The following is a 27,322-nucleotide window of genomic DNA, read 5'->3' on the forward strand; positions in this document are numbered from 1 at the left end:
ATGCCTGCATCTGCCATCCGCGCGTTGGCCCACGGCAAATGGCCGGTTCAGCGCACGACGGTCTTCCCGCTATCTCACGCCACTCAACTCCATCTTGACCTGTCAAGCGATGCCGTTGAACAATCCCCAACCCTGGGAGGCCCTGGTACTTACCAGTTAGAACAGCCGTAACAACCAGGAGTGGGCCGCGGGCATGGATTCCTTCCACTGTCCGTTTGCCTTTGCCTCTGCTGTCCTTACGGTTTGTCCCCAGCCTGGTCGAGGTTCGAGGCTTTCGAGAGATTATTCGCCAGCCTGCTCGTGACTTCGGCTGATTTAGATAGACTCCAGGATTGAGACCGTCGATAACAGACGACGGAATCACAAGTGATAATTAACCACATCAAGGAAGGGCAACAGAGAAAAGGAGAAGTGCCTGCGCCAATTATCATCCCGGTCACATCACTGCTCGAATCCCGACCCAACGTCGATCGCACAATCGTCGCGCCAGGATTACCTGTGATGGTTGACGCTCTCTAGACGGATCGTTTACCTGCGAATCGGGTTGCTGGTTCCCCCACTGCACTCAATGTCTCCAAACGGGGTTCGAGGGTAGTCCTGGCTTGTCCAGGGTTTCGCAGATGGTCCAGATCTATTCCTGGTACGGGACTAATTAAGACTACAGGTCCCAGTCCGCGTGCCCTTCTCTTTCTCTCTCTTCCTCTTTTCTTCTTCTCCTCTGTCCATCTATCGTTCTTTTCATTGTTTTTTCCTGTGTATCTGGTCTTGGTTGTTCTATTCTACGCCATTCAATGTGGCTTCTGCATAGTCTGCCTTTTTCATTAGACCGACGCTCTCTGACGTGGTCGTGCAGACGGAGCTCGACCTTTTTTATTTTTTTTCTTCCTGCATTTAGCCACTCTGGACGTCTCCATACTGTGGCGCAGCGCCTGCACGGTGTACACTTCGGTCTTTTGTATACTTTTTAAAATCTTCTTTTGCTTTCCCTAATTGCAGTCTCGTATCTTCTTGTCGGACTTGACGATAAATATATGATATCTGCCCCGCTAAATACGACTGCTTATTTCCCCAACGCTCCATCTAACTGTGGCCCTGTTCTGAATAGCTTCCTTCTGCCCCGCCTCTACATACCCCGCTGCGCGGTTACTTTTCAAGGTTTTATAATTGACCGGCACCTGTCACTGTCTCAACTCGCACAACTCCCAGGCATGTTATGAAGGGTAAGTTATCCCCCAGGTGCTGGCATTGGCTCAATGGAAGCTCACAAGCCATATCGCTGGTAGCGTTCACGTCGGCTATAAATATCACCAGACGGAATGATTTCCTGTCTACCTCGTCCTACTCCTATCGCTAGATCGTTGGTCTTCGGACTACAACTGGAGGCTGGAGCCAGGTCACACCATGTCGTCGTACAAGTCTGACGGCGGTCGAATACCCCGACTGAAGAATGTTGTCAGCCAGTCCCGGAGCGTATCGTCGCCCGCGATGGCCTCAGCTCGGCTTCACGACGCCCCTGCCCAGCTATTGCCCAGGCCGCAGATACCCAGACCGACGCTTGCCTCGACTAGGGCTATCCGAGCGTCATCGGTGTCCAATACTGAGGAAACTCGTCACAGTGTCGCACGATCAGACCCTTCGACGATCCTGGCCGGTCAGCATGCTCGTCCATCGATACCTCCGCGAACAGCCACGCATCCATTGCCGCCGACACCCTTGCATTCGATGCCGGATGGAGGCGTTCGCCAACCCTCCCACATGGCGGCTGAACCCCTGAATGCCCTTGACACCGACAAGAGGTCCCCTGCTCCCGGTCGACCGCGCAATGTCTTGCGGAGGAAGGCGCCGACAATCGGTCAACATACTGCACAAAGTAAACCAAGCTTGGAGAGATTACGACCTGAGAAGCTCAATGTAATTATTCCGGATTTCCCGACTATTGGGTCCACTCCGAGCGCCTCTTTACAACTCTCTACGAGCCAGTCAATCTCAGCGTCGCCAATGGCTTCGGAGGATAATCTTTCGAGTACCGTACCGGAAGAGCACGTCCATACCGGTCCGAAGGAACTTGCAAGCCTCAGGACCACTATCAACACACAGAATCTACCGCCCCCAACTTCGCTGATTCCCTCCGCCAGCAGCCCTTCCACAAGGTATTCGGAATCCCCGGGCGTGTGGAGTCGGACTTCGACCCCAACTACTTTATCCTCTTACTCGCCGGGAATCGTGAATTCTGTTAAGGGTCCTCGCCTAAGGCAAGCTAGCCCATCTCAAAGTCGACTTCCGGTGTTCTCCCACCAGGCAAGCCCTGCAAGTGACCGAGCAAGGCCGGGCGCAACACAGTCCCCTCTGTTGGGCCAAAGCACCAGATCGAAGGCATTTGCTACTGAGGCTGAGACGAAACAGACTGCGGTGAAGACTGACACAACAAACACTACCAACATATCTTACAGCTACCTTCCCCGTAAGACGTCCACGAGTAGCACCCGACGACTTTCGGTCAAGGAGAAACCAAACTCTGAGGCAGCACAAAAAGGAGAGGAAGAGAGAAGGGTTTCACGAGCCATGTCTCACGCAGATAAAGTACGTGCAGACTTGATTGGCAAGCCTCTCCAGATACCCAAAAGGCCAACCAGGGAAGGCACTCACCAACTGGTACTGGAACCGTCACCCGTGGTGCAGAGCAATATATCTCCCAAAACGGTGACGGGTCACAAACGGCGAGACTCAATTGAAAAATCTCCCATTGTGGAGAGGCGTCCTGGGTTGAATAGGTCTGCGGCCACCTCAATCGACTCACTGCATGCAAGGGCTCCCTCCCAGACCCATGGACCAGCATCGCCGGAGCTATCACGAAAGTCGCCTCGCCAACCTGTCATGGAAGGGAGGCCACAACAGGACTCATCCGTGGCCCCAGGAAAGACACGAGGACTTGGCCTCTTCACCAAGAGGTCCAAACCCGATATGGATGCACGAAGTGAAGGTCGCTCAGCTCGCAAGGGTCCTGCTGCTGGCACGGGGCATGAAGGCTATGGCAGATATGCACAGCGTGGCCGCAGATCAAGCGTAAGCAGCAGCACTAGCCGAGCAAGATCAACTAGCACAACCAGGAGCGGCCCCAAATCTGTCGCCAGTAGCAAGGGTAGCACTAGAAGCCGGCAGGAGCTAGACCTTGACGACTTTTTGCTCGATCGCCTTGAGCCTGTGATTATCAGGGGTGGGAATATGGACGGAATTACTTTCCAGAGAAGGCCAAGTGAACAAAGCACAAGTGGTTTCAGTACAGCATCTACCTCAAACTTGACGCAGCCGTCTATAATCTCCGAGTCTCCTAGTTGCTCTACAGAGACCTTGGCTAGTTCCCGAGCATCTGCAGACTCATCGGAGCCGACAACTAAGGGCATGAAGGATCAGATATCATTTGAACAGCAAAGGGTGGCGTATTCTCGCCCGGAAACAGGTTCGAAGATCACAAAAGCTCCTGCAGCTTCTTCAATTCAGGACTTACATCAATCGAACCTTGAAGTTCATTCTACGCGTTCCAAAGCTCTGGAAGAGGCGCAAAGCCCACAAAAGCAAACAAAGCGAGGCCTGGGCTTGAAGTGGAATTTCTTCCAGAGGAAGCAAGAACCCGAGAAGCTTGAAGGAAAGATTAAATCCCATACTGCTCCTCATCTTCATGCGACAGTGGCTCCAGCGCCTGCGCACCGACCTATTGCTCACTATGCTCTGATCGACATCGACTCTGACCCTTTGGAGGAAGTCGTACACAACGTGGAGAACTCACCACCCACTGAGGATGAGGAACTCAGCTCTCCAGTGGAAGTACCAGCTGCTCTCAACATTAAGAAAACACCTGAATCCATCCTTCTACCTTCCCCACCGAAGCTGCACGACGCTATCTTTAGGGATCAACCCCAATCACCGAAAGTCTACTTCAACAAAAGCCTGGTACCACAAAGCCCAGAGGTAAAGCCAGAAGGAGAGCGTCAGAGCCGTCTGACGTCCATTGGGCGTATTCCGCGCGTAGTCTCAAGGCGTGAGAGGCCGCATAAGCCGGCTGTACAGTCCTTCTCAAGGCCTTTCAGTGTGGCCCAATCACCCCCGTCCTTGACTGCCCCGGTTGCTGAACGCTCCGATGGTATCTCGTTCCCACCCATTTTCACCCAAAGCACCCTTTATCCTGCGCTCTCCGGCAATCCCGCAGACTACAAGTTTGATCTCACGAATCCTTTCAAGGATCCCCTGAAGGGTAGTGTGTTAGACTTCATTGCCGGTCCTTACTCCAAGGAAGAGTTCCTAAGATTCTCACCACGGAAGGACTCCATTATGTCCACTTCTAGCGGCTCTGACAGCCTCGCTGCTGTCACAGCCGTCATCCCAGGTCCTGACTCTGAATTGACTGAGGATGAAATATGGGGTGAATATGACGACCTAATCGACCATGTTCTTTCTCCCCAAACGGCAAGCACGCTCTTCGAATCCGAATCCGAGGTAGATCACAAGCTTGAGCTGGCGACAATGGCGAGCAAGACGCTTCAAGCAGAAATAAACGAGACTCCAGGACTGTCTCCACCGTCCGAGAAGCCTGCAGTTGAGCTTACGGCCCCGTCACCTAGGTCTAGCACTGGCTCTGTCAGGCTTCGAAGGTCCAGAATCGTTGCCGAGCTACACTCGTCTTTGCCGCTGTCATCTCAGCCTTCATACAGTGAGATCATTGCTAGCTATTGTGACGATCGAAGTGAAAGCAGCGTCGTGGAGAAGGAGGTAGAGGACAAGCTATCGGCACCAAAACCAGTGGTCGAACAACAATCTGGCTTGTTAAGTTCGCCAGCCCTGGCTACATCACCGAGTTTCGAGATCTGCCGACAGCGCAACACCGCCCTCTTCGATATTGCAGAACGCGATCGTGAAGGACCCACTGCACATACCAATATTCGATCTGGATCCCTGATGACAAGTCGATGGCTGTCCTTTGGGCGGGTCCTCTTCAGTCCCGCACACAACCATGCCAAAGGTTCTGACCAAGAGCGTATTCTGGTAGTCGACGGACTAGGAAATGATGATTGGTCGTTCTACTGTGCCTTGACATATCCGAACGCGGAGGTGTACAGTCTTACTGATGGGCCAAAACCAGTCGCATCCAAGCACCCACAAGCGTGGCAGCCCCCATCTAACCACCACACCATTCAACACGCAAGTCTCGATGATCAGCTGCCTTTCCCGAGGGGCTTCTTCGCGGTGGCTGTCTTGCGGTTCCCAGCTGCTTGTTCTGAAAAAGCGCAGGATAAAATCATTTCCGAATGCAAGCGCGTTCTTCGCGCAGGCGGCTATCTGGAAATGAGTATTCTCGATCTGGACATGGTGAACATGGGAATCCGCACGCGAAAAGCCGTGAGGACCCTAAAAGAACGGACGTACATATCAGACGCAAATATCAGTCTCAAACCTGCAAGCGACAGCATCCAACGACTGTTAGGACGGCACAAGTTTGACAACCTGCGACGATGCATGGTACGAATCCCTGTTGCTGGAATGATCGTCCGATCATCAGCGTCCTCCACCTCCACCTCGTCTTCGAATCCATCCACCTTACCCGGAATAATGTCCCCGAGTACCACCGTCTCCCCCCTTACAGGTTTATCAACAGCTGCCAAAGCGAAAGCAAGGGCGCATGGAAAATCCTCCTCCAACGACACGGACCTATCTCTAGGCGATCTTCTCTCTGACCCTTCCCCCTCGCCTTCTAACGACGAATCCATTCGGAAGATCGTTGCTAAAGTCGGTCGATGGTGGTACACCAGATGCTATGAGATTCCTGTTCTTCCAAATGGCGATGTCGCCCTTAGCATCTGGTCTGACAGGAAGATCCTGCGCGAATGCCAACAGCGCGGCACCGGTTTCCGCCTGTGGATCGCATATGCACAGAAACCAAGCGAAAAGCGACGAACAGCAAGTGTGTAGCAGTGATACACATGACCTTCTTCTTTGTGATGACCGATATGATATGACTTTATGATAATGCTGTCGCTATTGTTACACAACAAAGCCAACCAACCAACCAACAACCTATGTAATGATGTCTGTCACTCTTACGATATGGGAGTCAAAACGGTCCAGGAAAGACAAAACAGATTGCTTGATTGATTATGAACATGATACCTTGTGCATGTATTGGTTTTTCTTGATTTCTTTCATCTTGGTGTTTTCGTTCGTTTAGTATGATCTTCATCTTTTCAGTCTTTAAAGCTGGACTTGGGGCGGCTGTCTGAACATTACGTTTTTATTTATATTCATTTCAATCTGGCGTTGACTTTTTTTCACTTCTTATTCCCCCTCCATGAAGCAGGCTTAATGGGTTAACGGCACATAAATCCTTTCAATTCCAGGTTTCCAGATTTCAAATCTGACTACGATAGTGACTATATTTGTGACACCTGCATCTTACACACTTACAACACAACATGATTCAGTAAATGTAACGTATCTATCCACCTTCTATTTCATGCTGGTTGCCTATTCCAGGCATCTGCATTTAGTATATGACACTAGTAGCTTCCTAGAACGTGGATACGAATATATATTATCATAGCAACTATATCTAGTAGTACTTTGTGGTAAAGCATACAACCAGATAGCACTATGAAACATCATACCATGCCATCAGATCAGGCAATGATATTTTCAACAGGCGCAGTAGTACCTTTGTCTCTACCAGTGAACTTGATGAAATATAATAGAATACTGACAGTTTCTTCCGAAGAATATTACGAAATAATCCATCCGAATGTAAGATAGACTGAACTGAATCTGTCAGTCCATTGCATAAGCACTTACGACTTACTACTTACGCAACTACTCTACTTGACTACTATCCACTGCTGATATCACTAATTGCAATATCGCCCGACCGATCAAATCAGCCCCTTGAGTCAATATGATATCAGATTTGGGTAATTTCGGATTAGAATCATACCTGTACATACTAAGCTGATAATATGATAGATACTAATCTGTAGTAAGTGTGACATTGCCACTAGTATGGCAATTGACATACTGTATACAGACAGATAGACATATGGGGAAGGAAGCAAGGGGATATAGTTTTGTCCGTGATGTTAAACCATGTAGTCTAGCTGTTAGTGGCGATCGAGTGAGCGACCGATCGGATCGCTCTTGCATGATGGTGATTCCTCAGGATAGAGAGAAAGAGAAAGAAAAAGAGAGGACAGATTTGCCTGTGGCGACTGCTATGCTAGGAGGGTAGAATGGTCATGTAAATCATGATGAAGTGGTGGTGGTGGTGGCTAATCTTCAAGAGAGGAATCAGTGGTTAGTTGACTTTCTTGGACTACGTCGGGGTGCATTTTGTGGCTTCGAGGCGCATTAGCTAGCTATACTGTTAATGTACGATTGTGTCGAGCATGCGCCATTAGGTAAATATTCGCTTTTCTGGTTTACGTCCAGATGCTTTCGTGGCTTTGGATGCACGCCGCAGAGATGACCTTGCGTGTTGCTAGGAGTTGTGCAATCAACCAAATCCTTCTACAGGTTTCTGGAAGACAGGCAAAGAGGGCATTCGACTTGCTTGGTGTAATATTTGGTCCATTGAGTTTGGGATGGTTGTTGGTTCGCCGGAACTTGTTGAAGAGGGTGTGTGTGCCATGGCTCGTGATCGGGGTGTGAGAGGGGGCAGAGAAAAGTGGTGAGGATTTCCTTAACATGTGTGGTCGCATGGGGACTGGGACGGCCGCGGAGAAGGTTCGATACCGTGATGGTCGCACATGGTTATGAGTTGGCGGACCAGGGTTGTCCGGTCTGTGTGCTTCGTACCCCGCAATGTCCATCAAATTGAGCTGGAGTTACGACGATTGTAGAATCTGGTGGTGGTGAAAAGAGGAGGAGCATTTGAACTTACCATCGTGAGTTTAGTTAACCCAGGGAGTTGAGATCTAGAACCCAGTGCTTCAGCTACTTCACCGGTAACATTGTTTTCACCCGTATACTAGTCGACCCTGGGACCCCATGGGCCATCACAGATACCCAATAGCACTGCCTCTGAAAGAGGGGAATGTCGTGGGCTGTTGTCCACTGAGGGGTTGCGCGCTCGGACAGTGGCCTAGTCCGAGTCAATGGCATGTTTGACATCCCCGTCGCTCGCCCCCACTGGCCAGGGTGATGTCTGTGCTCGACGGACCCCGGCCCAGTGGCATTACTACTCGGCTTGTGCGGCGGAGGACCTACACCCGGGCTAATGGGATGCCCCCGAAATTGGCATCGGGCCATCCGATATCAGTCGATAAATGTGAATCTGAAGAGCGGGGAGGGGCGTGGCTCTTGCTTAGGTTGGTCATGGGTATAGCTGTCATGTGTACACAAGAAAAGATGTTGGTAGGGCGCAGTCGGGGTGATCGGAAACCGTCTAGTAGATCGTATGCTGTGCTATCACTCGCTCACGCTTGCGTAGAATGTTGCTAATGCGAGTGAGCTTGCCCTATGTGGCATCGACACCTAACATGACGGCCAGATTTCCAACGCAGGATGGTTCTCCGACCGACCCGTGTTTGACAGCTTTCATGTGTCACCATATAGATGCTGAAATAATGGTACTTGCCCACCTATTCACGGTGCTATGAGTTGTGTTTGATACCCCAACATGGACAGACAGCCGCGCGGGCCGATATAAATTGCGTAAACTTGTTGGATCCGTATGAGCCACAAGAAATGCCCACTCGAAGAACCCCACAAGTCCCTTGAGCTCCTTGAGCCCAGGGCCTAGGGGCGGTTTGAATCCGCAGCAGAACCGCCCCAACTGCCTCTGCCGTACCCTGACGATCAACAATCAGGTGGTCAGGAGCTGCATGAGGGAAAGGAACGTGATCCCTCTCAGACTTTGCTACTGTCCTTCTCAGTATCACGGCTACGGGTCGAGTTGCGACCATCGGGTATTGACAGGGTGACGCCCGTGCCAAGGTTGCTATTGTCCATCGGAAATGTCAGTGAGCAGACTATAGTAAGATACCGATGAATCAATAGCCGCAGCAACCTATCAAGAGTATACAGGTGAGTTCCTGCATCGGAATGCACAGCATAGCCGTCCTCATGCGAGTCTCAAAGAGTGGTCGCGATGAATGATCGATAGAAGAGGTACCCTACTGATCACGAGAGGCATCATCGCAGATACGCAGCAAGCACGCAAGCAGGCTTGCGCGGAGATCGGTTTCCCCGTGGGGTCTCCAGCTGAGGTTCTGCTGCGCCAGCCATCCTGTGCGGCACATCGTCCCCACTGCTCTTGGGACGGACAGGATGCGGAGTTGAGAAGCTTGCGACGCAGCCCATGGGTCGAGACCGCAGCGGTTATCGGACAGGAAGAACAGTCCTTCTGCGTGCAGAGACTCCGTGGTGGGCCGGTGCGATAAGAGTTTCTGAACTGGCCCACGAGCCAATCTGACATCCGTTATGTTGCACCCTGCCGCTAGCAGCGAGCTTCCCCGCCCGGCTCCCAGGAAGATACGAGCAAAGTAAACTTCCCTGACCGCCTTTAGTATGATGCACGTCCCATTCTATACAAAGTTTATCGTCTCCGAAACGTGTATCTTTGTTCAAGTAGCGAAAAGAGGAGAAAAACAGAAGAGGAACTCAAGCGCTGGAGCTTGAACTCGGGGCGTGGGTTGTCGATCAAGGAGTACGGCTGTGCTAATCGGCGCCGATTACCCGCTCGGGCGCTCGACCGGCCGTTGTAGCGTCAGTCGAAGGCAGAGGCTAGTCGCCTGAGGGCAGCTAGTCATGTCAGTGCTCAAACTCAGCTAGTTTCAAGGGGGCGTTGATGGCGTTTAGTCGGAGATGAGGAGCACGCACGTCATTTACCTCGAGAGATTCTAGCGGATTTCGAATGAGAAAGGCATTGTTGTTCGCCTTCTTCTGCAGTGTGATCTGACTAGCCGTAAGGCTCAGCTTTCTCTTTGTTAATTTCCTCGATTGCGCGGTAAGCTGTTTGAAAATAAGAAAGGATATACCATGATATAAAATCCATCAAGAAGCAAACAAGACTAGCAGTGACAGGCATTGATTGATGGGCAGAGCTAAGATGGAGAGGGGAGGGTAAGGGAGACGGCGAAAGGCTGAGACGACGGAGGGAGGAGCCACACTAGCGTCGTTCTGCAGCTGCACGAGGGATGCCGCCGGCGGTCGAATGAGAGCAGCGCCATTCGGACCTCACGCGTTCGGAACGACATTACATGACTTCCATCGAACGAGGGCCCGATCATCACTCCCGTCTAGCCAAGATCGGTGGCTTCGAGATATCTTTCTGTCTACCACTGTCAACCCCTCCACCCATCCAATGTCCTCTCACCGAGCGTCCAGATCCTGCCGATATGGTTTCCATCATGGCACCCAGCAAATGGGTCACCAATTAACGACTATCCGCTGTGGCTTGCATGCCGGTGGCAAATCAGACACGCAGCCAATCGATACCATCACAGGAATTGAGTTGAAAACTACTAAAGTCGGCCAGGGGGGGCCGCCCCTGCCGTGCGGTGAGTCGAGCCATGATAAGACCGGAGGGCAAGTGAGACAAGCGCTCGCTCGATGCTGGTCGTGCGAGGAGGGAGGAGCCCATAGGTCCGTGGCATCGAAGCGTCGCGGCGGATTCCTACTAGATGAGACCTAGTATCTAGAACCAGAGGCTACCGCAGACATAAGTCTCCGCGATGGGGGCAAGAACAGCAGCTTTAGAGCCAGTCATGGGCCGAATAGCCCTCTGGCAACAGATGCACCCTGAAATTAGTCACAGAATTAGTCTTTACGATGAAAAGGGGGGAGGTTGCGACTCCAAGCATCGGACCGGGGGTTTCTCTCCGACATAGGCCGTTACACAGCGTTGCAACACTTCATCTGAAGATTCGATTAGAAACCGAAATTGCTCAATATCAAAGGGGAGTGCATTATCAACTCCCGATGTCTTATGCAAGCCCGTTGCACCAGGGCTGTGGATGATAAGGATACCTGCTGCTGTTCCTCCTCCCCCTACATACAATCCATACAATCCATACACAATTTTCCTAAGTCAGTTGGGAAGTGGGTGGTGGATAATAATGTTGAGCGTCCATGCGCAGCGGCAGCCAAGAAATGCGACGTCGACCAGGTCACTAAAACTCCCGATGCCAGAAGCCAAGAGGTGCGCACAGCCAACTTTCCTTTCCATTTTACTTCTCGGGGGGGGGGGAGGTCCATCAGTTCCGTCTGCAGGATAGCGCGGACACTTCGGTTGGCCAGATCAAGGCAGCGCTGCAGCAGAGCCTTTTAAATTCTCCCGTGGTCCGTGCTGACCTCTAGCATGACGAGTGAACTGACAACGCGATTCGATAGGAATGGGTAAGGAAGCGAAAGGAAGGGGAAGAGAGGACAAAAAGTATCAAGTGAGGTTCTCACTCAGGGAAAAAGTATCTTTTCTGATGTCATACTGGCAAGGTGCCTTGGAAATGGGTCGTTGGAGCAGCGCTAAGCGACCGGGCAGCTATCCATTCATATCCACCCCCAACCCAGTCTCCCCGTATACTAATTACTAGTAATCCACTCCATTTACTAACTAGCCGCTTTGGCCCTAACCCCCGCGCCCCTCCAGAAAGGAACAAAGACGGCGCCAAATTTCCATCAGGATGCTATAAGAAAACTTGTAGTAATTTTTAGCTTGAAAGTCGACTAATGTGGCTGAAAATTTGTGCACTTTTTTATCAGTGAGCTGAGCAAAGCAATGCAGAATCCTTACAAAGGTGCATTCTGAGAGTACCCGCCCGCGTGAATGAAAGAAAAAGCAAAGAAGATCGGAGACCGTCTAGAATGTCTAGAATGTCTATCCTTAAAAGTCTGAAAGGCGGAGAGGATGATGATTGACCAACCCTCGTGCGAAGACCCCAAGTGTGTCTCAAGAAAAGCAAGCAAAACATGGGATGTTGCAGGACAAGACAAGACAAGAGAGAGAGAGAGAGATGTGTGTGTGTGAACGTGCGCGCACTGACAAAAGCAAAGGGACAGGTCTGCATCCGCAACAACCCCCCTGGCGTTACGCTCTACTAATGTGCGTCCTATGTACGTTGCGCATCAGTCAATAAACCCACCGTATTCCCAGGTGATGTTATAATTATAAATAATTGTAATCGTACTAAACTAAACCCACTAGCTAGCCAACGTAGGTTAATGTAACTATCCTCAGACAACTTACTTTATGTCAGACATTTAGTGGAGTTGGTGGTTAGTTAATAGACCGACCGATCGCTACCACCCACAGAACTTGACTTCAGTACTAGCTTGATACTCACTAGCTCCCCCCCAACATTTCCGCCTCTAGACCGTCCAGGCCTCCTTAGTGAAAAACCACTTCCGGCAGCGTTGGTTGGGCGGTGGCGACTTTTAGACTGGCGCTACGGGAGGGCCTGAAAGGTTGGAAACATCCGGTAAGGTAAAAAGAGAAGAAGAAAAAAAGTTAACCAGAGTAGATTGTGTGAGAGACGAAGAGAGTGGGAGAAGGAGAGAGCGAAAGAGAGAAAAAACTGGGGGTGGGGACCATGGTTGCCATACGTAAACTGCACGGTCGGAGGTACCTAGACAACCTAGACAACCTAGACTTTTCACTAATTAGATAGATACGCTACTTCTTAATGCTAACATGTTCGGTCGGGGGCGGCTTCAGGACCAAACTTGGCTTATCGCTGAGATAAGTGCTTCCATGGAACAGATCAAGTCAACTAATCATCTCCTGATAAGAAACAGATCCTCCGGAAAGGATCACCAGAGGCTACGTAGTAGAGATTGGTTTTGTCTCAAGTTTTTTGTAGAAATGAGGGAATGGCGTAGGGAAGGAAAAAGTAATAAAAAAAAGGCATAATAAAGGAGGTCATAGATTTGTATGGCGACATCAAGGGAAATTTGGAAGGATGCACGTATGCCTTGATCCTGGGCATTCCTAGTGAGCACGTACATCATACTAAAGTAGCACATACATCGTTACACACATACCGACAGAGACAAAGTGGACTGGATTACTCCGGACATGCAGCCTTGAAGATCACCTGGCCTCCACCTTTAGCCACATGTACTGTAGACTGATTAGGTGCTTTTCAATCAAATCTATAGCATGGGTCAGTCTTATCTATGTTTAAACAACTACAATCCATGGTCTTCCACTACGACCGTAGTACTCATTGATAGATATTGTCCCTTCGATCTCGTCCATGAGGCCAAAGGAGAGAATATGATAGGGAGTAAGCAGCCAATGGTGCCATCCGGGCCCAAGGTACCGGACGGGCAAGAATGCGATCGGAGAGGCGAAAAAGCCGGGCAGGGTTCCAATTCTCAGTCCATCAGACAATCACCACCCTCCATGATGGAAGTTGGAACCATTTGCTACAGGACAGACAGTTCCACTGTTTCTACAGGCAGGACCGAAAGATATCGCTTTTTCCCAAGGACCCACCGGGCCGGAACGCACTGACTGGCCGACGAGGGATCGTCTCCAGTCCCAGACCGTTCGATCGCCTATTTTAAGTTGGTTAGTAGCGTCCCAGCACCCGTATTTACCGCTAATACCACCTCCGCCCGCCGCCATCATCATCCTCTCATCGTCCTCCGTCCTGTTCCGGGTACGGCGGCAATGCGGCAGGGAGAGAGAATCTTGCTCGTTCTTCTAGATTTTCTGTTTTAGTGTTGAAGCTCCAACGGTCGTCATCACAAAACATTCCCCCCCTCCCCGTCCTCCCGTAACTAAGCATGAAAAGAATAGTGACGAGAAGAAGAGGGGTGGCCATCTATAGTTTGAATACATAAATCAATTAAAATATGGAGAAAAAATAGAAGAAAAAGAAAGAGTCAAGGTGAACAGACCTCCTCCTTTCACTAAACTGGTATAATTCCTTTTCCTTCAGGGGAAAAGCAAGTACCTCCAGAGTTGAACGGAGAGGGGAAATCCGAGCAGTGCATTTCCATTTCTTTTCCTTTTTTTTTCTTTTCATGCCCCTCCCTGGCTGAAGGTTACCAACTTTACCAGGACGTACCGAATTTTCCTTGCCTTCGATCCCTCTTGACGTCCGAGCTCCCTCCTCCCTTATCAATATCATTCCTGAGACGTTCATCCTTTTTTTGTTTTTCTTTTCCAACTTCCATGCTTATTTTCTCTTTTGGATTTTTTCTCTTTTCTTTTCTGCTAAATTAAATTAAATTTCCGTTCCCTCCTTTTGCTTTCCCCGTCAAGTGCGGCTTACCCTAATAAATTTCTTCTCCACTCCGTCACCTTCTCATATACTCCATTACCCATCCATCCATCGCCCGTTTCTCTTTCAATTCACCACCACCACTTCTTTGTATCTAGTTCCTCTTCACTGTGTGCTTGAAACTGCTCCCGGCTCGGCTGTTTGACACTCTGCGAGCTTTATATTTGCTTTCTCTCGGGTTCTTCCTTTTTTTTTTTTCCTTTCATCTTTGTAGTTTCTTCCATGTCCAGTCCATACTAGATGTCGAGTCCGCAAGGTAAGTGAGTGTACCATGAAGTCGTCGTGGTTTTTTTTTTCTTATTTCCTCTCGAATCCCTCTTATCGCATGGTTATTCGTCCCCCGACTGCCTCTAATGCGATTCTCCAACGATGATTTGTGTGTTTGGGATCTTTATCGTTGCTCCCATCTGTGCCACTGCCCAGGATCTCTTGTCTCGCAACACCCTGTTGGCTGCATCCGCCCTCCGCCTCTCCCCGGCTTTGCCTCCAACGCTCCTTCTGATACCTTGGAACACCCTGACTTTTCAGTCACACCACTTTCCTCCCTTTTGTTACCGACCGTCTGGCATGATTTGTAACATCAGCCCTCCATCTTCCTTTTTCTTGATATGATCGCCCATGTGGAGGCAATGCTGCTACTCATCATCCTCGCCACTGTTTGATATCGCTTCCAGACTCCGCCTCCACACTTTGGCTAACGTGGGGAACTAGAATATATCAACAGACGCCGTTTCTCAGGACCAGAAGCCTTCTGTCTATAAAGACCCTTTCCTGAAACGAGCTTCATCGTCCTGTCGATCTTATTTCCACCTCATTTGCCCGCTGTTGTGTCTGCTTACGCAAGCAATCCCGGCCGGATGCCATACACTGCGCCGTTGAAGACGTCGCCTTCTGCGCAGCATATTGAACACCCTGAACTCACTCCACAATCCTGTCCTAGCTCCCCCACCGCTGTCGTCTCTCACCATCAACGTCAGCACTTGCCTCGCTCTTATTCTTCCACCTCTTTTGTGCGAAGGCATCGACGAAGCCCTTCGAGTAGCAAGGTGTTCGTCTTTCCAGAGCCCGGCGGTCATTCCAAGGTGGATCATGTCACCGACCCTCATGCCAGTATTCGAACGTCGCCACCTCCCATAAGTGATGCTGTCATCCCTCCTGGGGCTCTAATCTCACCTCCTGAATCTGCCAACAACTCAAGTGATGAAGAGGTGTCATACCCATCCCAGGACGGGCTCCAGCTGAAGAAATTGGAGGCTGCTGTGAGGTCCATTGAGCAGAGACGAGTCTCCTCGCCGGAGAGACAGTCGTCGTCCGAGGTGCAGCCCTCATCGAGCATGGCAGCCATTGCTGGCGGCCCGGTGCAACCTCCGCGACCACCCCTCTCCAGAGAGGCTCGCAAGATATCCCACTCACGATCGGTGACAGAAACTGCAATTGACCGTAAACAGGAGGAGGCTTTGACTAGCTCTCCAGAGGAAAGTGATAGAGATGACGAGCCCCCGGTCAGGCATCCCATGGTCCGCAAGAAGTCCGGGGAACTGGTGAGACCAGCGCTTCGCCCACCTTCGGCTCGGCGGCGCCCCTCTAGCATGCCGGGGACTCCAACTTACGCAAAGGCTGTTCACTTTGACGCTCAGCTGGAACATATCCGTCATTTTCTACAATTGGATAAGCCTCAAGCTGTAAGTGCAGACACATCGCCAGTGGAGGACTATGACGCAGCGGAGGAGTTCCCATTCAAGAAGGGTCATCGGGACATTCCCGCTTTTGAATGGGAGCTTGGTCTATCGAACTTTCCGACAGACAGCTCCTCTCGGGCTAAGCAACGCGTTCGATTGGAACGCCTGCATCTGTCTTCGGATAAAAATACCATGATCGGAGTCGTCGGGGTTGCCAACTTGGCTTTCCACAAGCACGTTGCCGCTCGGTTCACTCTTGACCATTGGAAAACTGTTTCTGAAGTCTCAGCCGAGTACAGCGACGACCCTCGACGTAAGCCCTCTCTCGATGGCTATGATCGGTTTTCTTTCAGCATTAGACTGGACGATCAAGCCAACTTGGAGAGAAAAACCATGTTTGTCTGCGTTCGCTACAATGTCGCTGGAGAGGAGTACTGGGACAACAACAACTCTCAGAACTATCAAGTCAACTTCCGCCGAGTGCCAAAAGAAATGCCCCAGGCGCAAGCTCCACCCTCCACGCGTCCTCGCACAAATTTGCCCAGGAGCAGGAGCTTTGCTGGATCCAACAGCCGCCCACACTCAATGCCCCCTTCATTTGATGCCTTGTCTGATATGGACAAGTACATCTCGTTTGGCAACCCGCCAACGAATGGCAAGAAGGAGCATCTGGGTGATGATGATCCGCATGATGTTGAATTGGTTGCTCCGATCCGTCGCGATAAGCAAAATCACCAGGTTTTTGGGAATCGCTACGATTTCGAAGCCTCGTTGTCAGCAGCTATGCAGACCAAGCCGACTCACGATCGCACGACATTGACAGCCCGAGCGAAATCGAAACTTCCGACGCATGGTAGCCATAGCCATTCGTCGGAACGGAGAACAAGCCAGAGGGAGGAGAACGCGCCTTTGCCTAGCAGAGGTAGCCAGCAACCGGGGTCCTCAGACCGCCATAAACCCTCCACCATCGTTTCTGGCAAGCCCCATCGCGAGTCGTCAGTGTACAAAGAGTTGGTGGATAAATACTGCTTCTTTGGATCGGGATCGGTAAATTACCCAAGTGGCGCAGTTGGTCCCGTCACGGCAAGTCCAGACTACGAAACCCGCACGAGCTCTAGTAGCAGTTCTAGCTCGGTGTCCCCATGCTCATCTCCTCGCATGGATGCGGTTTATGGTGGCGATTCTCGACATTCCCCGGCCGCTCCGTCATCACCGAACCATCTCGGATATACATATCTTCAGCCTATGCAGAATAGCTTTCTGAAAGACACTCAGACACCTGCTATCATCCAAGGATGAAGATGCATACGCGCTTTAGTCCCCGCAGCCTACGGTATTACACGCGAACGTCCTTTACTTTTTACGTGTCTCGGTGTCCCTTTCATCGATGGATGGCACGGCAATTATTTTTTATCCTTTCTGTTTTTCCCCCATGGGAATTAGCCTTTTGAAGGCTATCAAGCTCGACTGAAATTTTGAAACCACGGTGCAGTTGTCAACCTGACCTGCTCATCTGGTGTCGCCATGAAGCCGCCCCGTTCCAATATTTGACTTAACCTTTATTGATGTGCTTGCCTAAGTATCACAAGGATCCTTTGCGATGCATTATAAACCGCGGGATCCGATGTTATGCTGGGATGCGCATCGTTTTCTACCTATACAACATCAGGGAGGCTTTCTTCAATACATGGGGCGCGGCTACGATTCTGCTACAGTAACGATTACGATTTGATGTCTTGTATCTTTCCTTTTCAGTTATTCTTGTCAGTTAATTACCGGAACTACCTTTACTGAGTGGATGGGATGCATGGTAGGTTTCTGCGCAGCATTTCAAGGGAAGCGAGGAGGCGAAGCAAGGAAAAGTGCTCGCATTGAAGTGGTCTAACGCATTTGCATCATTGTTTTTCGTCATCTACTTCCCAATGATGAGTTTCTGTATGGTGTTCGGAGCATCGTTTATCTGTTTCTTGTAACTTATGTCTTAATTCTTACTCTAGGCTCATGATTCCTGCAAGTTTGCTCAGGGTGGGTGGTGCATGGGTTCCCATTTTTATCCGAATTACTGTGCTCCAGGGAGGGTCCGTTAAAGCGCGTGTATCTCCTATCCAGATTATGCAATGGTCTACAATACAATTGATTAGATTGCGAGAGATGGGAGTTGCCACTCCAGTTCGGAGAATATAAGTAGAGTTCAGTAACTATAGAAAGTGGTGAGGAAGTGACATCCGGCTGCCAAGTCTCACGTGATGGACCCGCAGCCTTACGGCCTGAGCCGCGCGGGCAGCAGCAGCAGAAGTCGGTCCCCAGCGGGAACAGCGCCAACCCGCAACCCGCAAAATCACCACCTCGAAAGCGGTCGTTCATAACGCCCTTTTTCACCCCCGCGGCCCGCCAATCACGGATCACCATTGCTTTTGACCCTTCCAGATCAACCCTCTGGAGCTTAGTCATTCACTCCAAGGGGCAAAGCAGCGAGATCACGCTCTCGCTTGCCGCCCGCGCCGCGAAACCTATATAAACCGGTGGCTCCTCGCTCCTCCGCCACCTGCTCTCGCTCTCTCTCGACTCTTTTCTTCCTCTCAGCGACCGGCCCGCAACGCGTCACGCCGAACCACCCACCACTTCCATCAAATCTTCCCATCTCATTCATCTTTCCATCAATTAATCTCATCTCAGCAATATGACTGGACGTAAGTATTTTGTCCACTTTTCTTGCTTCGACTACTAGTTCCTCGTCGGTTCCCTACTCTCGGGTGGGATGGTGGTGATGATCTTTGGATGATCTTGATGATGATGATGATGCACCCCTGGCGGCACGTGACCGCGTACCTGTCACGCCCGCGCGTCGTGTCCAACAAGATTCATTTGATCTTCACTCCACTCTCATATACTATCACATACTATTACTGAATCAAACAAAACATTTTTCAATAGATAACTAACTTCTTCTTTCACAGGCGGAAAAGGAGGCAAGGGTCTTGGCAAGGGTGGCGCCAAGCGTCACCGTAAGATCTTGCGTGACAACATCCAGGGTATCACCAAGCCCGCTATCCGCCGTCTCGCTCGCCGTGGTGGTGTCAAGCGTATTTCCGCCATGATCTACGAGGAGACCCGTGGTGTCCTCAAGTCCTTCCTCGAGTCCGTCATCCGTGATGCCGTCACCTACACTGAGCACGCCAAGCGCAAGACCGTCACCTCCCTCGACGTTGTCTACGCCCTCAAGCGCCAAGGCCGCACCCTGTACGGTTTCGGTGGTTAAATTGTCTTCAAGCCATCGGAGGGATTACTGCTATGGTGGTTTGCCATCTCTGGTTTTGAATCTACGACTGGGGATGGGACTAGACCGGCAGGATCCGCCGTGCACTCGGTTGCTTTTGTTTCTGGTTGTTTCTGGGGGTTAATTCTTTCATATCTCGTTACGGTATTGGGGTTTAGGAATGACTGGGTTTTTCTCTATTGGAATGGATTACGTCCACGGGTTTGATACTCTGCAACTCTCTTATTTTCTTGTTAATGGGATCGGATGGATGGAATGGAAATCATTGTACCTAGACGGCCTCTTTTGAGGCTTGATGGACGAAATATCACGTGAATGATCGCCAATACGTATTCCTTGCTCTGTAGACATCGTAAGCTGTAATCTGATTATGGCAGACACATGCTTGAAAATCCCCTAGTTTATTCTCTGCAAAGGCCAAGGATCGAGAATCACCCGATCACATGCACCCCGCACAGGCCACACCTCCCACATGACGTAAGGGTCTGGAAGCAGCACAGAGAAAGAGGACTACTAATCAACCTCGGTCGGCACAAGCAACCCATCACATCATACTACTTTTATATCACTGTACCTGCCTTACCTCTACCTGCTAGTTAGTATTCAAGTGATGTGCAAGACTGAGGTGGTCTGATGCACAACACGGTATGCATCGTCTAGTTAGCCATCCAGAGTTGATTGTCCTATCGGGTCAGTCACTTGACTACTAAACCATAGTTGAATCTGCACGTTACTAGTAGATGATCTTCTTCTCTCTATCCCTTTTCACTTCATCTTGAATCCCTATCACTCTTTTCTTTGGAGATTTCTTGAGGCTAGTTGATGAATCAATATGTCAGAGTACAAGGTGGAGTATGATTCGGAGCTGGTAAGATTATCCAGATGGTTGCATTCGTGTTCAGATGATTCGTATGATGCTAATGTGGACTTGGGTGAAAAGGATTCCTTCCAGCTCTACCATCGATATGAAGAACCCCAACCCAACCTCGACTGGAAACGCGCCGCTCTAAGCGGACCTGCACTTCCGGCGCTGGGCAATGCCGTCGCTGGGGCAGTCGGCTCGGCACTCTCGAATGTCGCTACGTATCCGTTGAGTTTAATCGTTGCGCGATTACAGACGCAGAAAGTCAGAAGGGGTACAGAGTCGGACTTGGAATCCAACGCCGACGAATATACCAGCGTCATCGACGCAGCTCGCAAGATCTACGCCGAGGAAGGAATCGCCAGTTTCTACACGGGTCTAGCGCAGGATACAATAAAATCCGTGGCAGATTCGTTTCTCTTCTTCCTCGCGTACGAATTCTTCCGCCAGCGGAGGATACGCGCCCGGTTTGGTAATACCCATCGCAGCAAGCATACTGTTTTACCGGTGCTGGATGAGTTAGCGGTCGGGGTCTTGGCGGGGGCGTTTGCGAAGTTGTTCACGACGCCGTTGGCGAATATTGTGGCGAGGAAGCAGACGGCCAAGACTTCTGCTGATGTTGGGAGTACGAGGGAAATTGCTGCGCGGATTAGGGCGGAGAAGGGAATACGGGGGTTTTGGTCGGGGTATTCGGCTTCGTTGATTTTGACGCTCAATCCGTCGATTACGTTCTTCCTGAATGCCGTGTTGAAGTATGCGTTGTTGCCGAAGAATCAGCGGCAGAAGAGACCGTCTGCTGTGGCGACGTTCTTTTTGGCGGCGGTTAGCAAGTCGATTGCCTCGTCAGTGACTTATCCGTTTTCGATGGCGAAGACGCGGGCGCAAGTTGCGGGGAGTCAGACTACGATGACATCCGATGGGGAGGAGAAGACGAAGAAGAAGGAAGATGAAGGGGTGTCGTTGATGCCGGCGATTGTTAGTAGTGTGGTTACGATTGCGCGCACTGAGGGCGTTGCTGCGCTTTATGCTGGACTTCCGGGGGAGGTGCTCAAGGGTTTCTTCTCGCATGGGTTCACGATGCTCGCGAAGGATGCGGTGTATTCGGCTATCGTGAAGAGTTATTATCTTTTGTTGATTGCCCTGCGGAGGTATCCGACCCCGGAGGAACTGCTGCAAAGGGCTCGCGAACAAGCAGAGGAGTTTGCTGATGCTGCTCGCGAGGGTGCTCGTGATCTGACGGAGAGAACGCGGAGTGGCACGGAGGAAGTCTTGAGTCACCAGGCTGGGGGTGTGACGGTGGATATGACTTCAAGCGAGTTGACCGATTCGAATGAGACGGCGGAGATGGTGGGGGATTATGTTGAGGATGATGGCAGTGCCAAGGATTTGTATCACTGGTTTTGGGAGAAGGAGAGATATGGCAAGGACTGAAGGGAATGCATGTATTTCTTAGCATGATAACTTGTTCCATTGAGCATTTAGTGACTGTGTAGTTATGGTGTAGAATGAAGATATGGTTAATGTTAATGAACTGGTTCTGCAGTGGATCCGAGCCGCGATCGACCCGCGGGACGCCCGATCGATTGATTCGCTCTCCAACCACCGCCTGTTTACTCGCCCTGTCAATTACCTTTTACTTCTTCTCTCTTCTTCATCCTTTCTCTTCCTGCCCTCCCTTCATTATCTACTTGCCAACTCTTCTTCTGCTTTCCCTCTTCTAAACAGCACCCCCATGTCGACCGACCTCCATCCCGGTCCCGGTCTAGGGGACCTGGAGAAAGAACTCACCTGCTCGGTAAGTAAATCCATCCAGCAAGAAGTGTGGGGGATTTGCGGAATGCGGTCTGCTACGTACTCCCCGCCACGATTTCTCACCGTCCCTTGCTTTGATCGACTAGCATAGCAAAATAACTGGTCGGAAATTATTCCCAGTAGACCAGGAGCAAAAAGAGGAATACTCGGATAGTTTTTGTGCAGTTTATTAAAGTTCAACGGCTAACCAACGTATCTCTCCATTCCCCAGATCTGCACGGATCTGCTCTACCAGCCTCTCACCCTCCTCGACTGCCTGCACACCTTCTGCGGCTCCTGTCTGAAAGAATGGTTCTCTGCACAAGCGTCTCGCGTCCGCTCATCATCATCATCCGTCCGATTCACATGTCCATCCTGTCGCGCAGTTGTCCGCGAAACCCGCCCTAATGCTACCGTCACCACATTACTGGATATGGTTCTGGCGGCGAGTCCCGACCGGGATAAGTCGGCGGAGGAGAAGGAGGAGATTGCGCGGAAATATAAACATGGTGACTCGGTGTTCCCTGCTTTGCCGTCGGCTGAACGGAGGGATGATGTGTCGGATGATGAGGATCGGAGGTTGTTGGAGGAGGTACGGGAATTGAGTCTGCAGGAGAGTCGGGCCCGGACGAGAAATACTACTGGTCATCGATCGAGGCAGTCATCGCGGACTCGTCGCACGGAATTGAGTGCTGATGCGGATGGGGCACGACAACGACGGCGAGAGGAGGAGCGTGCTGCGCGCCGACGGCAGGGGGAGGATGTTTCCGAGCGCAATAGACGCATAGAGCATCAGTCTAGTTTGCGGTCGTTGTTGAGTTTGTCGGATACTGAGACGATACAGGACCAGATTCTACGGCAGATATTAGAAGAGGGACTCTTGGATGATATCGACTTCGATAATCTGGGCCCGGCGCAGGAAGAGGAGCTCAGTGAGCGCATCGCTGATGCTTATCGTCGGAGACATAGGTTACGGTCTCGCTCGCAGCAACGACTGGAAACTCGGGAGACGCATCAAACGTCGTCTCGGGCTCGGGCTCGCTCGCAGTCTGTGCAGAGGCCACAGGAAACTTCTACGCCGACCGAGTCCAATCGGAGTCCTCCTGTGTCAAGACCGTATCTACTGGATCCCCTTGTGGCACGCAATGGGGCTTCGGGTCATCAGAGGCGGTTGTCGGATCAGGGCAGCAGTCGTCGGCGAACGTCTCCTGTGCCGGCAAATCCTGCGTCTTCATCGGAAGTTACGCTGAGGCCTGCTGCGCGCTCGTCTAGTGATGTGATTACTGATCGTCCCCGGAATTCTCAGGCTTCTCGAGTCAGAACGGATTCATCTGCGCCGCGGTCTCGACGTGCTACGGCGTCTGAGCAGAACACACCGAGCATCTGGGTCGAAGGGGCTAGGGAGCGTGCCATCCGGCGAGCCCCTGGTCGATTATCAATCGACTCACCACGAGTGGTCGCGGCTCCTGAGCAGAACACACACACCGGTCCGTGGCCAGCGAGCCCTGGGGTGACCGTGCCTGCGACCAGCTCGTTGGTAGCAGAGGTCGGAGGGACAGGCAGGTCAGAGGCGCGATCTCGGCCATCTTCGTCTCGATCCAATGCACCACGCTCTGCTATCACGTACAACGAACCATCTATTTCATGCGACCGGTGTGGCAAAGAGAAGATACAGTACGATTTACACAAGAAATGCCCCAAATGCAACGATGGCGAATACCATCTGTGTTTGAGATGCTATCGCACCGGCGAAGGGTGTCTGGAATGGGCAGGCTTCGCAAAATCTGCAGAAGCGGGCTTTGAACGTATTATCGCTTCTTCGAGCGGCCACCCCCCGCCACTACGCAGCTCCCAGCAACACATCTTACTGTCATGCAAGTACCGCCGGGCACCAGACATAGCATACCGTCCCGATCGAGACGGACGACTCATGACCACCGACGACCCAGCCCACAGACTAACCACCGGGTTCTTCTGCGATAGCTGTCAGTCTCCAGCAAACGACTGCTACTGGAAATGTGACCAGTGCAACGAAGGTGACTGGGGGTTCTGCAACCGCTGCGTGAACCAAGGACGATGCTGCACCCATGCTCTCCTCCCAATCTGCCGCATAGCGCCCGACAACAATAACTCATCTCCAAGCGCAACCGCAACCGACAACAATACCCCCTCCTCATCGCTCGAAACCTACAAGATCCTCTCCATCGCAACTAACTGCGACATTTGCACGCACCCAATCCCAGACTCCACTCCCCGCTTCCACTGCCTCCAATGCAACAACGGCGACTACGACATCTGCACCAACTGCTACCTCCGCCTCGGGGCAATCGGCAAGATCCGAAAAGAAAACGGCCACAACGGCTGGCGCCGCTGCCTGAAAGGCCATCGCATGGCGGTGATCGGCTTCGAAGACCACGAAGAAGGCCAACGCCGAGTCATCCTCCGCGACCTCGTAGGCGGCCGCGCCCTCAACGACGACCACCTTATCCAGCCCTCTTCTCCAACAGCCTCCCCAATCACCGCTATCTCTTCTTCCAACTCCACCGCTAACCCCAGCATTGCCTCCCCGGAAGTCGGCTCCGGTGACTGGAGCTGGAAAGAGGGCTCCGAGCGACGCAAAAAGGCCTCTCGCATCAGACCTTGGACTATCGGTGACCGTGATCGTGATCGTGACCGTGATCGGTCCTCTGAACCAAGCACACCCACCATCACCACATCTTCCCCATTTACTATCTCCAGCCCAGCTATATCCTCACAAATCTCATCCCCAACGAATTCTACAACACCAACAACAACATCAACAATGACAACAACCGGCACCCGCCGCTACCCACCCGACGGCGGCGTCGGATTAGTCGTCCATGCCCTATGGTCATGGTACCCCGAAGACGGAGTCAAAGACGAGCTGATGTTCCCGCGGGGAGCCGAAATCACCGAGGCGGAGAATATCAATGATGATTGGTACTGGGGGTGTTATGCTGGGTTGACGGGATTGTTTCCGGGCGCGCATGTGTTTGTTGCGGGGGAGGTGGTGTGAAATGAAATAACTCATTCCATTATGATGGTGGTGATGGTGACGATTCGGTTTTTGTTCTCGCGTGGTCCTTGAAGTTCTTTCACTATTCTTGCTGCATGATCAATTTGTTTACAGTTGACTGACTGACTGACTGATGATGATATGTTTCATGACTTATGTTTTGTATGTAGTATATGTTGTTACTTTACTTATGATGAATGAATGAATGAATGGACGAACGAATGAAGGATCCTATGGAGAAGCGCTACAAATACAAGCTGGGCGTTGATGATAGGTTCGCAAATTAGAATCAATCTTGATGGTCCCATTATTGGAAGCTACTAAGTAGAGTTAACTGATGATAATAATAATTATCGCAATCCATAAACTAAGTGAGTAAAAAGAAGTAGCCACCCGACCCAGTCTATCATCGCCCATAACAAGATTACAGATACAAATCCAGCCGCACCATGCCAACCATACCATACCGTACCCGTGCCCAGTCGTAAGTCATGGCTGTTTCGTCAAGTAAAACATTAAGAGAGCGATAGCAGGGACAGAAGTGCGGCTACTGCAATAACGCAACCATCAATCGCTGGTAATCACCACTCGTCTCCCCCTTGACCCGCTCGATGAGATCTCTCTGGAACCGATGGCGATACGCCCGTTTCACCTGATCCATGTGCCCAGGTGCCCAGTGTATGCGGACCACTCGCGTCACCAGTTTCTCGTCCTTGGTTCCCATTCCCTTCATGCAGTCTTCGAGCTGCTCGGCATCGTGCATGGCCGGATCCAATGCAGCACCAAGCATATGCAGCAGTGCATCCTTCATGTGTCCAGAAAACTCTTTCTCGATATGCTTGGTCAACTGGATATTGTATCGGGTATAGAAGGCATGGTTGATCGCACGAAGCTCGTTATCTGAGGCCCTGGCTATGATACCGCATACTTCATCAACGTTGTTGACGACCCGCGCAGCCGTTGCTTGGTGAAGAGACTTGGCTTCTTCTTCGATGATCTGGGGGTTTAATGGGGCTGACTCCTCGTGTCGAGTGGCGCGGAGAACTATCGCAAACAAATTTCGCGTTTTGAATGACAGGTCATCTTCGACGTCTTTTTCAAGAGCGCGGTTATATGTTTGGTGGTAGGCGGCCTTTATGGCGTTCAAATCAGCATTGGACCGGGATAGAAGGATGTCGTTGAGAAGCCATTCCTTCGTTCCGATGCCTTCGACAGCCTCCCTGGCGCAGGCTACATCGTAATGCAGCGGTCCATCAATGATAGCTAGGAGACCCCGACGGAAGTAGCCGCTTGTCTCTCCTTTAACGTCCTTGTAGAGATCTCGTCGGATGTGCTGTGTGTAGGTGGATCGTACGGCGGCCATCTGGAGAGGATCTAGCTTGGCGAGAACTTGTATAAGGGCCTTTTCGTCTGTCCCAAAGCCTTTCATCGCGCGACGGAGCTGATCGGCTTGGGGTCGGAAGTCTCCATTTGCTTGTTGGCCTCGAACGTAGCCCAATGATGGCACAGAAGCAAGCGGGGCATAGAGTTGAGGGTGTGGTGGAGCGGAGGCGTGAGGTGGAAATTGGGGTGGCGCACCAAAGGACCCTTGATGCATGCCCAGCGGAGGTCCATGAGGAGCGCCCTGGGGAGGAGGCAGGCCTTGTGAATACCCTTGTGGACCCCCGTGGTACATATCTGGTCGACCTAGAGGGGCGCCTTGCGGATTGTTAGGGTATGGAGGCTGATTGGGGTGTGGAGCCCCGTAGGGAGGGTAGCCAGGCTGATTCGGGTAAGGAGGAGAGGCCATATGTTGCTGATTCTGTGGAGGGAATGGAGATGGGTTCTGTTGTTGACCGTGGGCCTGTGGGGGGCCAGTGAAAGGAGGATATGGAGGGCCTGTGAAGAAGCGATCAGCATGACGCAGGGACGCGGGGGCACTGTGGGGCATCACATACGGTTTTGATGGGGATACATGATGGTTTAGAACAAAACGAGAATCTAACTATTAAAAAGAGTGAGAAGCTCCAGGGAGAGGAGAAGGGCAAGGGTATTTAATCCGCGAACAGAGGCGGAGCGAAGTCATGATGAGCACCGCCTCTCTGAAGATCCCCAGTTCGAGTGCCGTGGGATCGGTAAGAGTTTAGCAGGATCCACAAAGTATGTCAAAGCAGGCAGGGACCACCCCGGTTTGATACTATCCTTCCCCCAAAAAGGAATGCTTCTGCAGTCTGGCATATGGCAGTAAGAGACCCACTTACCACGGTGGTGCTCGACTGGCCCAGTGGTAAGGCGTCTGTTTTACACACAGAAGATCCTCGGTTCGATCCCGAGGTTGAGCAAACCTTTTTTTGTACTTTCTGCCTTTTAGGTCTTATGCTTTTTGTCACTCTACGTAGCTGCTGGTGAGAACATAATGATCGCAACCAATCA

General features: G+C 51.3%; 6 protein-coding genes and 1 non-coding gene across 7 annotated transcripts; 5 read left to right on the forward strand and 2 right to left on the reverse strand.

Annotated features, from left to right (window-relative positions):
* Positions 1-1,401: 1,401 nt before the first annotated feature.
* ASPBRDRAFT_115744 (uncharacterized protein) lies at positions 1,402-5,961 on the forward strand (the record flags this gene model as incomplete). The annotated part of the gene is made up of 1 exon (XM_067616925.1): positions 1,402-5,961. One exon carries the CDS (start codon positions 1,402-1,404, stop codon positions 5,959-5,961), a length of 4,560 nt encoding a protein of 1,519 aa, XP_067483510.1.
* Positions 5,962-8,455: 2,494 nt separating this feature from the next.
* Positions 8,456-9,745, reverse strand: ASPBRDRAFT_402198 (uncharacterized protein). Its single transcript, XM_067624310.1, has 2 exons — positions 9,154-9,745; positions 8,456-8,974 (listed from the first exon to the last, which is right to left on the reverse strand). The coding sequence occupies exons 1-2, from the start codon at positions 9,449-9,451 to the stop codon at positions 8,628-8,630; spliced, it is 645 nt and encodes a 214-aa protein (XP_067483511.1). The 5' UTR covers positions 9,452-9,745; the 3' UTR covers positions 8,456-8,627.
* Positions 9,746-15,121: 5,376 nt separating this feature from the next.
* Positions 15,122-17,242, forward strand: ASPBRDRAFT_117959 (protein phosphatase regulator GAC1; the record flags this gene model as incomplete). Its single annotated transcript, XM_067617136.1, has 1 exon — positions 15,122-17,242. The coding sequence occupies one exon, from the start codon at positions 15,122-15,124 to the stop codon at positions 17,240-17,242; it is 2,121 nt and encodes a 706-aa protein (XP_067483512.1).
* A 1,660-nt stretch (positions 17,243-18,902) lies between these two features.
* On the forward strand, positions 18,903-19,202 carry ASPBRDRAFT_116587 (histone H4; the record flags this gene model as incomplete). Its single annotated transcript, XM_067616995.1, has 1 exon — positions 18,903-19,202. A coding segment is annotated over one exon (300 nt), but the record flags the coding sequence as incomplete, so codon positions are not given.
* An 850-nt stretch (positions 19,203-20,052) lies between these two features.
* Positions 20,053-24,910, forward strand: ASPBRDRAFT_51905 (uncharacterized protein; the record flags this gene model as incomplete). The annotated part of the gene is made up of 4 exons (XM_067626813.1): positions 20,053-20,088; positions 20,161-21,479; positions 21,808-21,877; positions 22,106-24,910. 4 exons carry the CDS (start codon positions 20,053-20,055, stop codon positions 24,908-24,910), a joined length of 4,230 nt encoding a protein of 1,409 aa, XP_067483514.1.
* A 272-nt stretch (positions 24,911-25,182) lies between these two features.
* Positions 25,183-27,031, reverse strand: ASPBRDRAFT_38696 (uncharacterized protein). Its single transcript, XM_067623989.1, has 2 exons — positions 26,848-27,031; positions 25,183-26,788 (listed from the first exon to the last, which is right to left on the reverse strand). Exons 1-2 carry the CDS (start codon positions 26,864-26,866, stop codon positions 25,458-25,460), a joined length of 1,350 nt encoding a protein of 449 aa, XP_067483515.1. The 5' UTR covers positions 26,867-27,031; the 3' UTR covers positions 25,183-25,457.
* Positions 27,032-27,159: 128 nt separating this feature from the next.
* ASPBRDRAFT_t37 lies at positions 27,160-27,231 on the forward strand. Its single transcript has one exon. It is a non-coding gene; the product is annotated as a tRNA-Val (tRNA).
* Positions 27,232-27,322: the final 91 nt, after the last annotated feature.

This window comes from Aspergillus brasiliensis (assembly GCF_001889945.1).
Source record: "Aspergillus brasiliensis CBS 101740 unplaced genomic scaffold ASPBRscaffold_2, whole genome shotgun sequence".
In the NCBI taxonomy this organism is placed as follows: Eukaryota; Fungi; Ascomycota; class Eurotiomycetes; order Eurotiales; family Aspergillaceae; genus Aspergillus; species Aspergillus brasiliensis.

Bases quoted from the DNA above. Each gene is read 5' to 3' on its own strand.
- ASPBRDRAFT_402198 (XM_067624310.1), bottom strand. From the start codon at position 9,451: ATGTCAGATTGGCTCGTGGGCCAGTTCAGAAACTCTTATCGCACCGGC. The intron at 8,975-9,153 runs GTAGGGTACCTC...GATGGACAATAG, and splicing joins GATGATGCCTCTCGTGATCA to CAACCTTGGCACGGGCGTCA.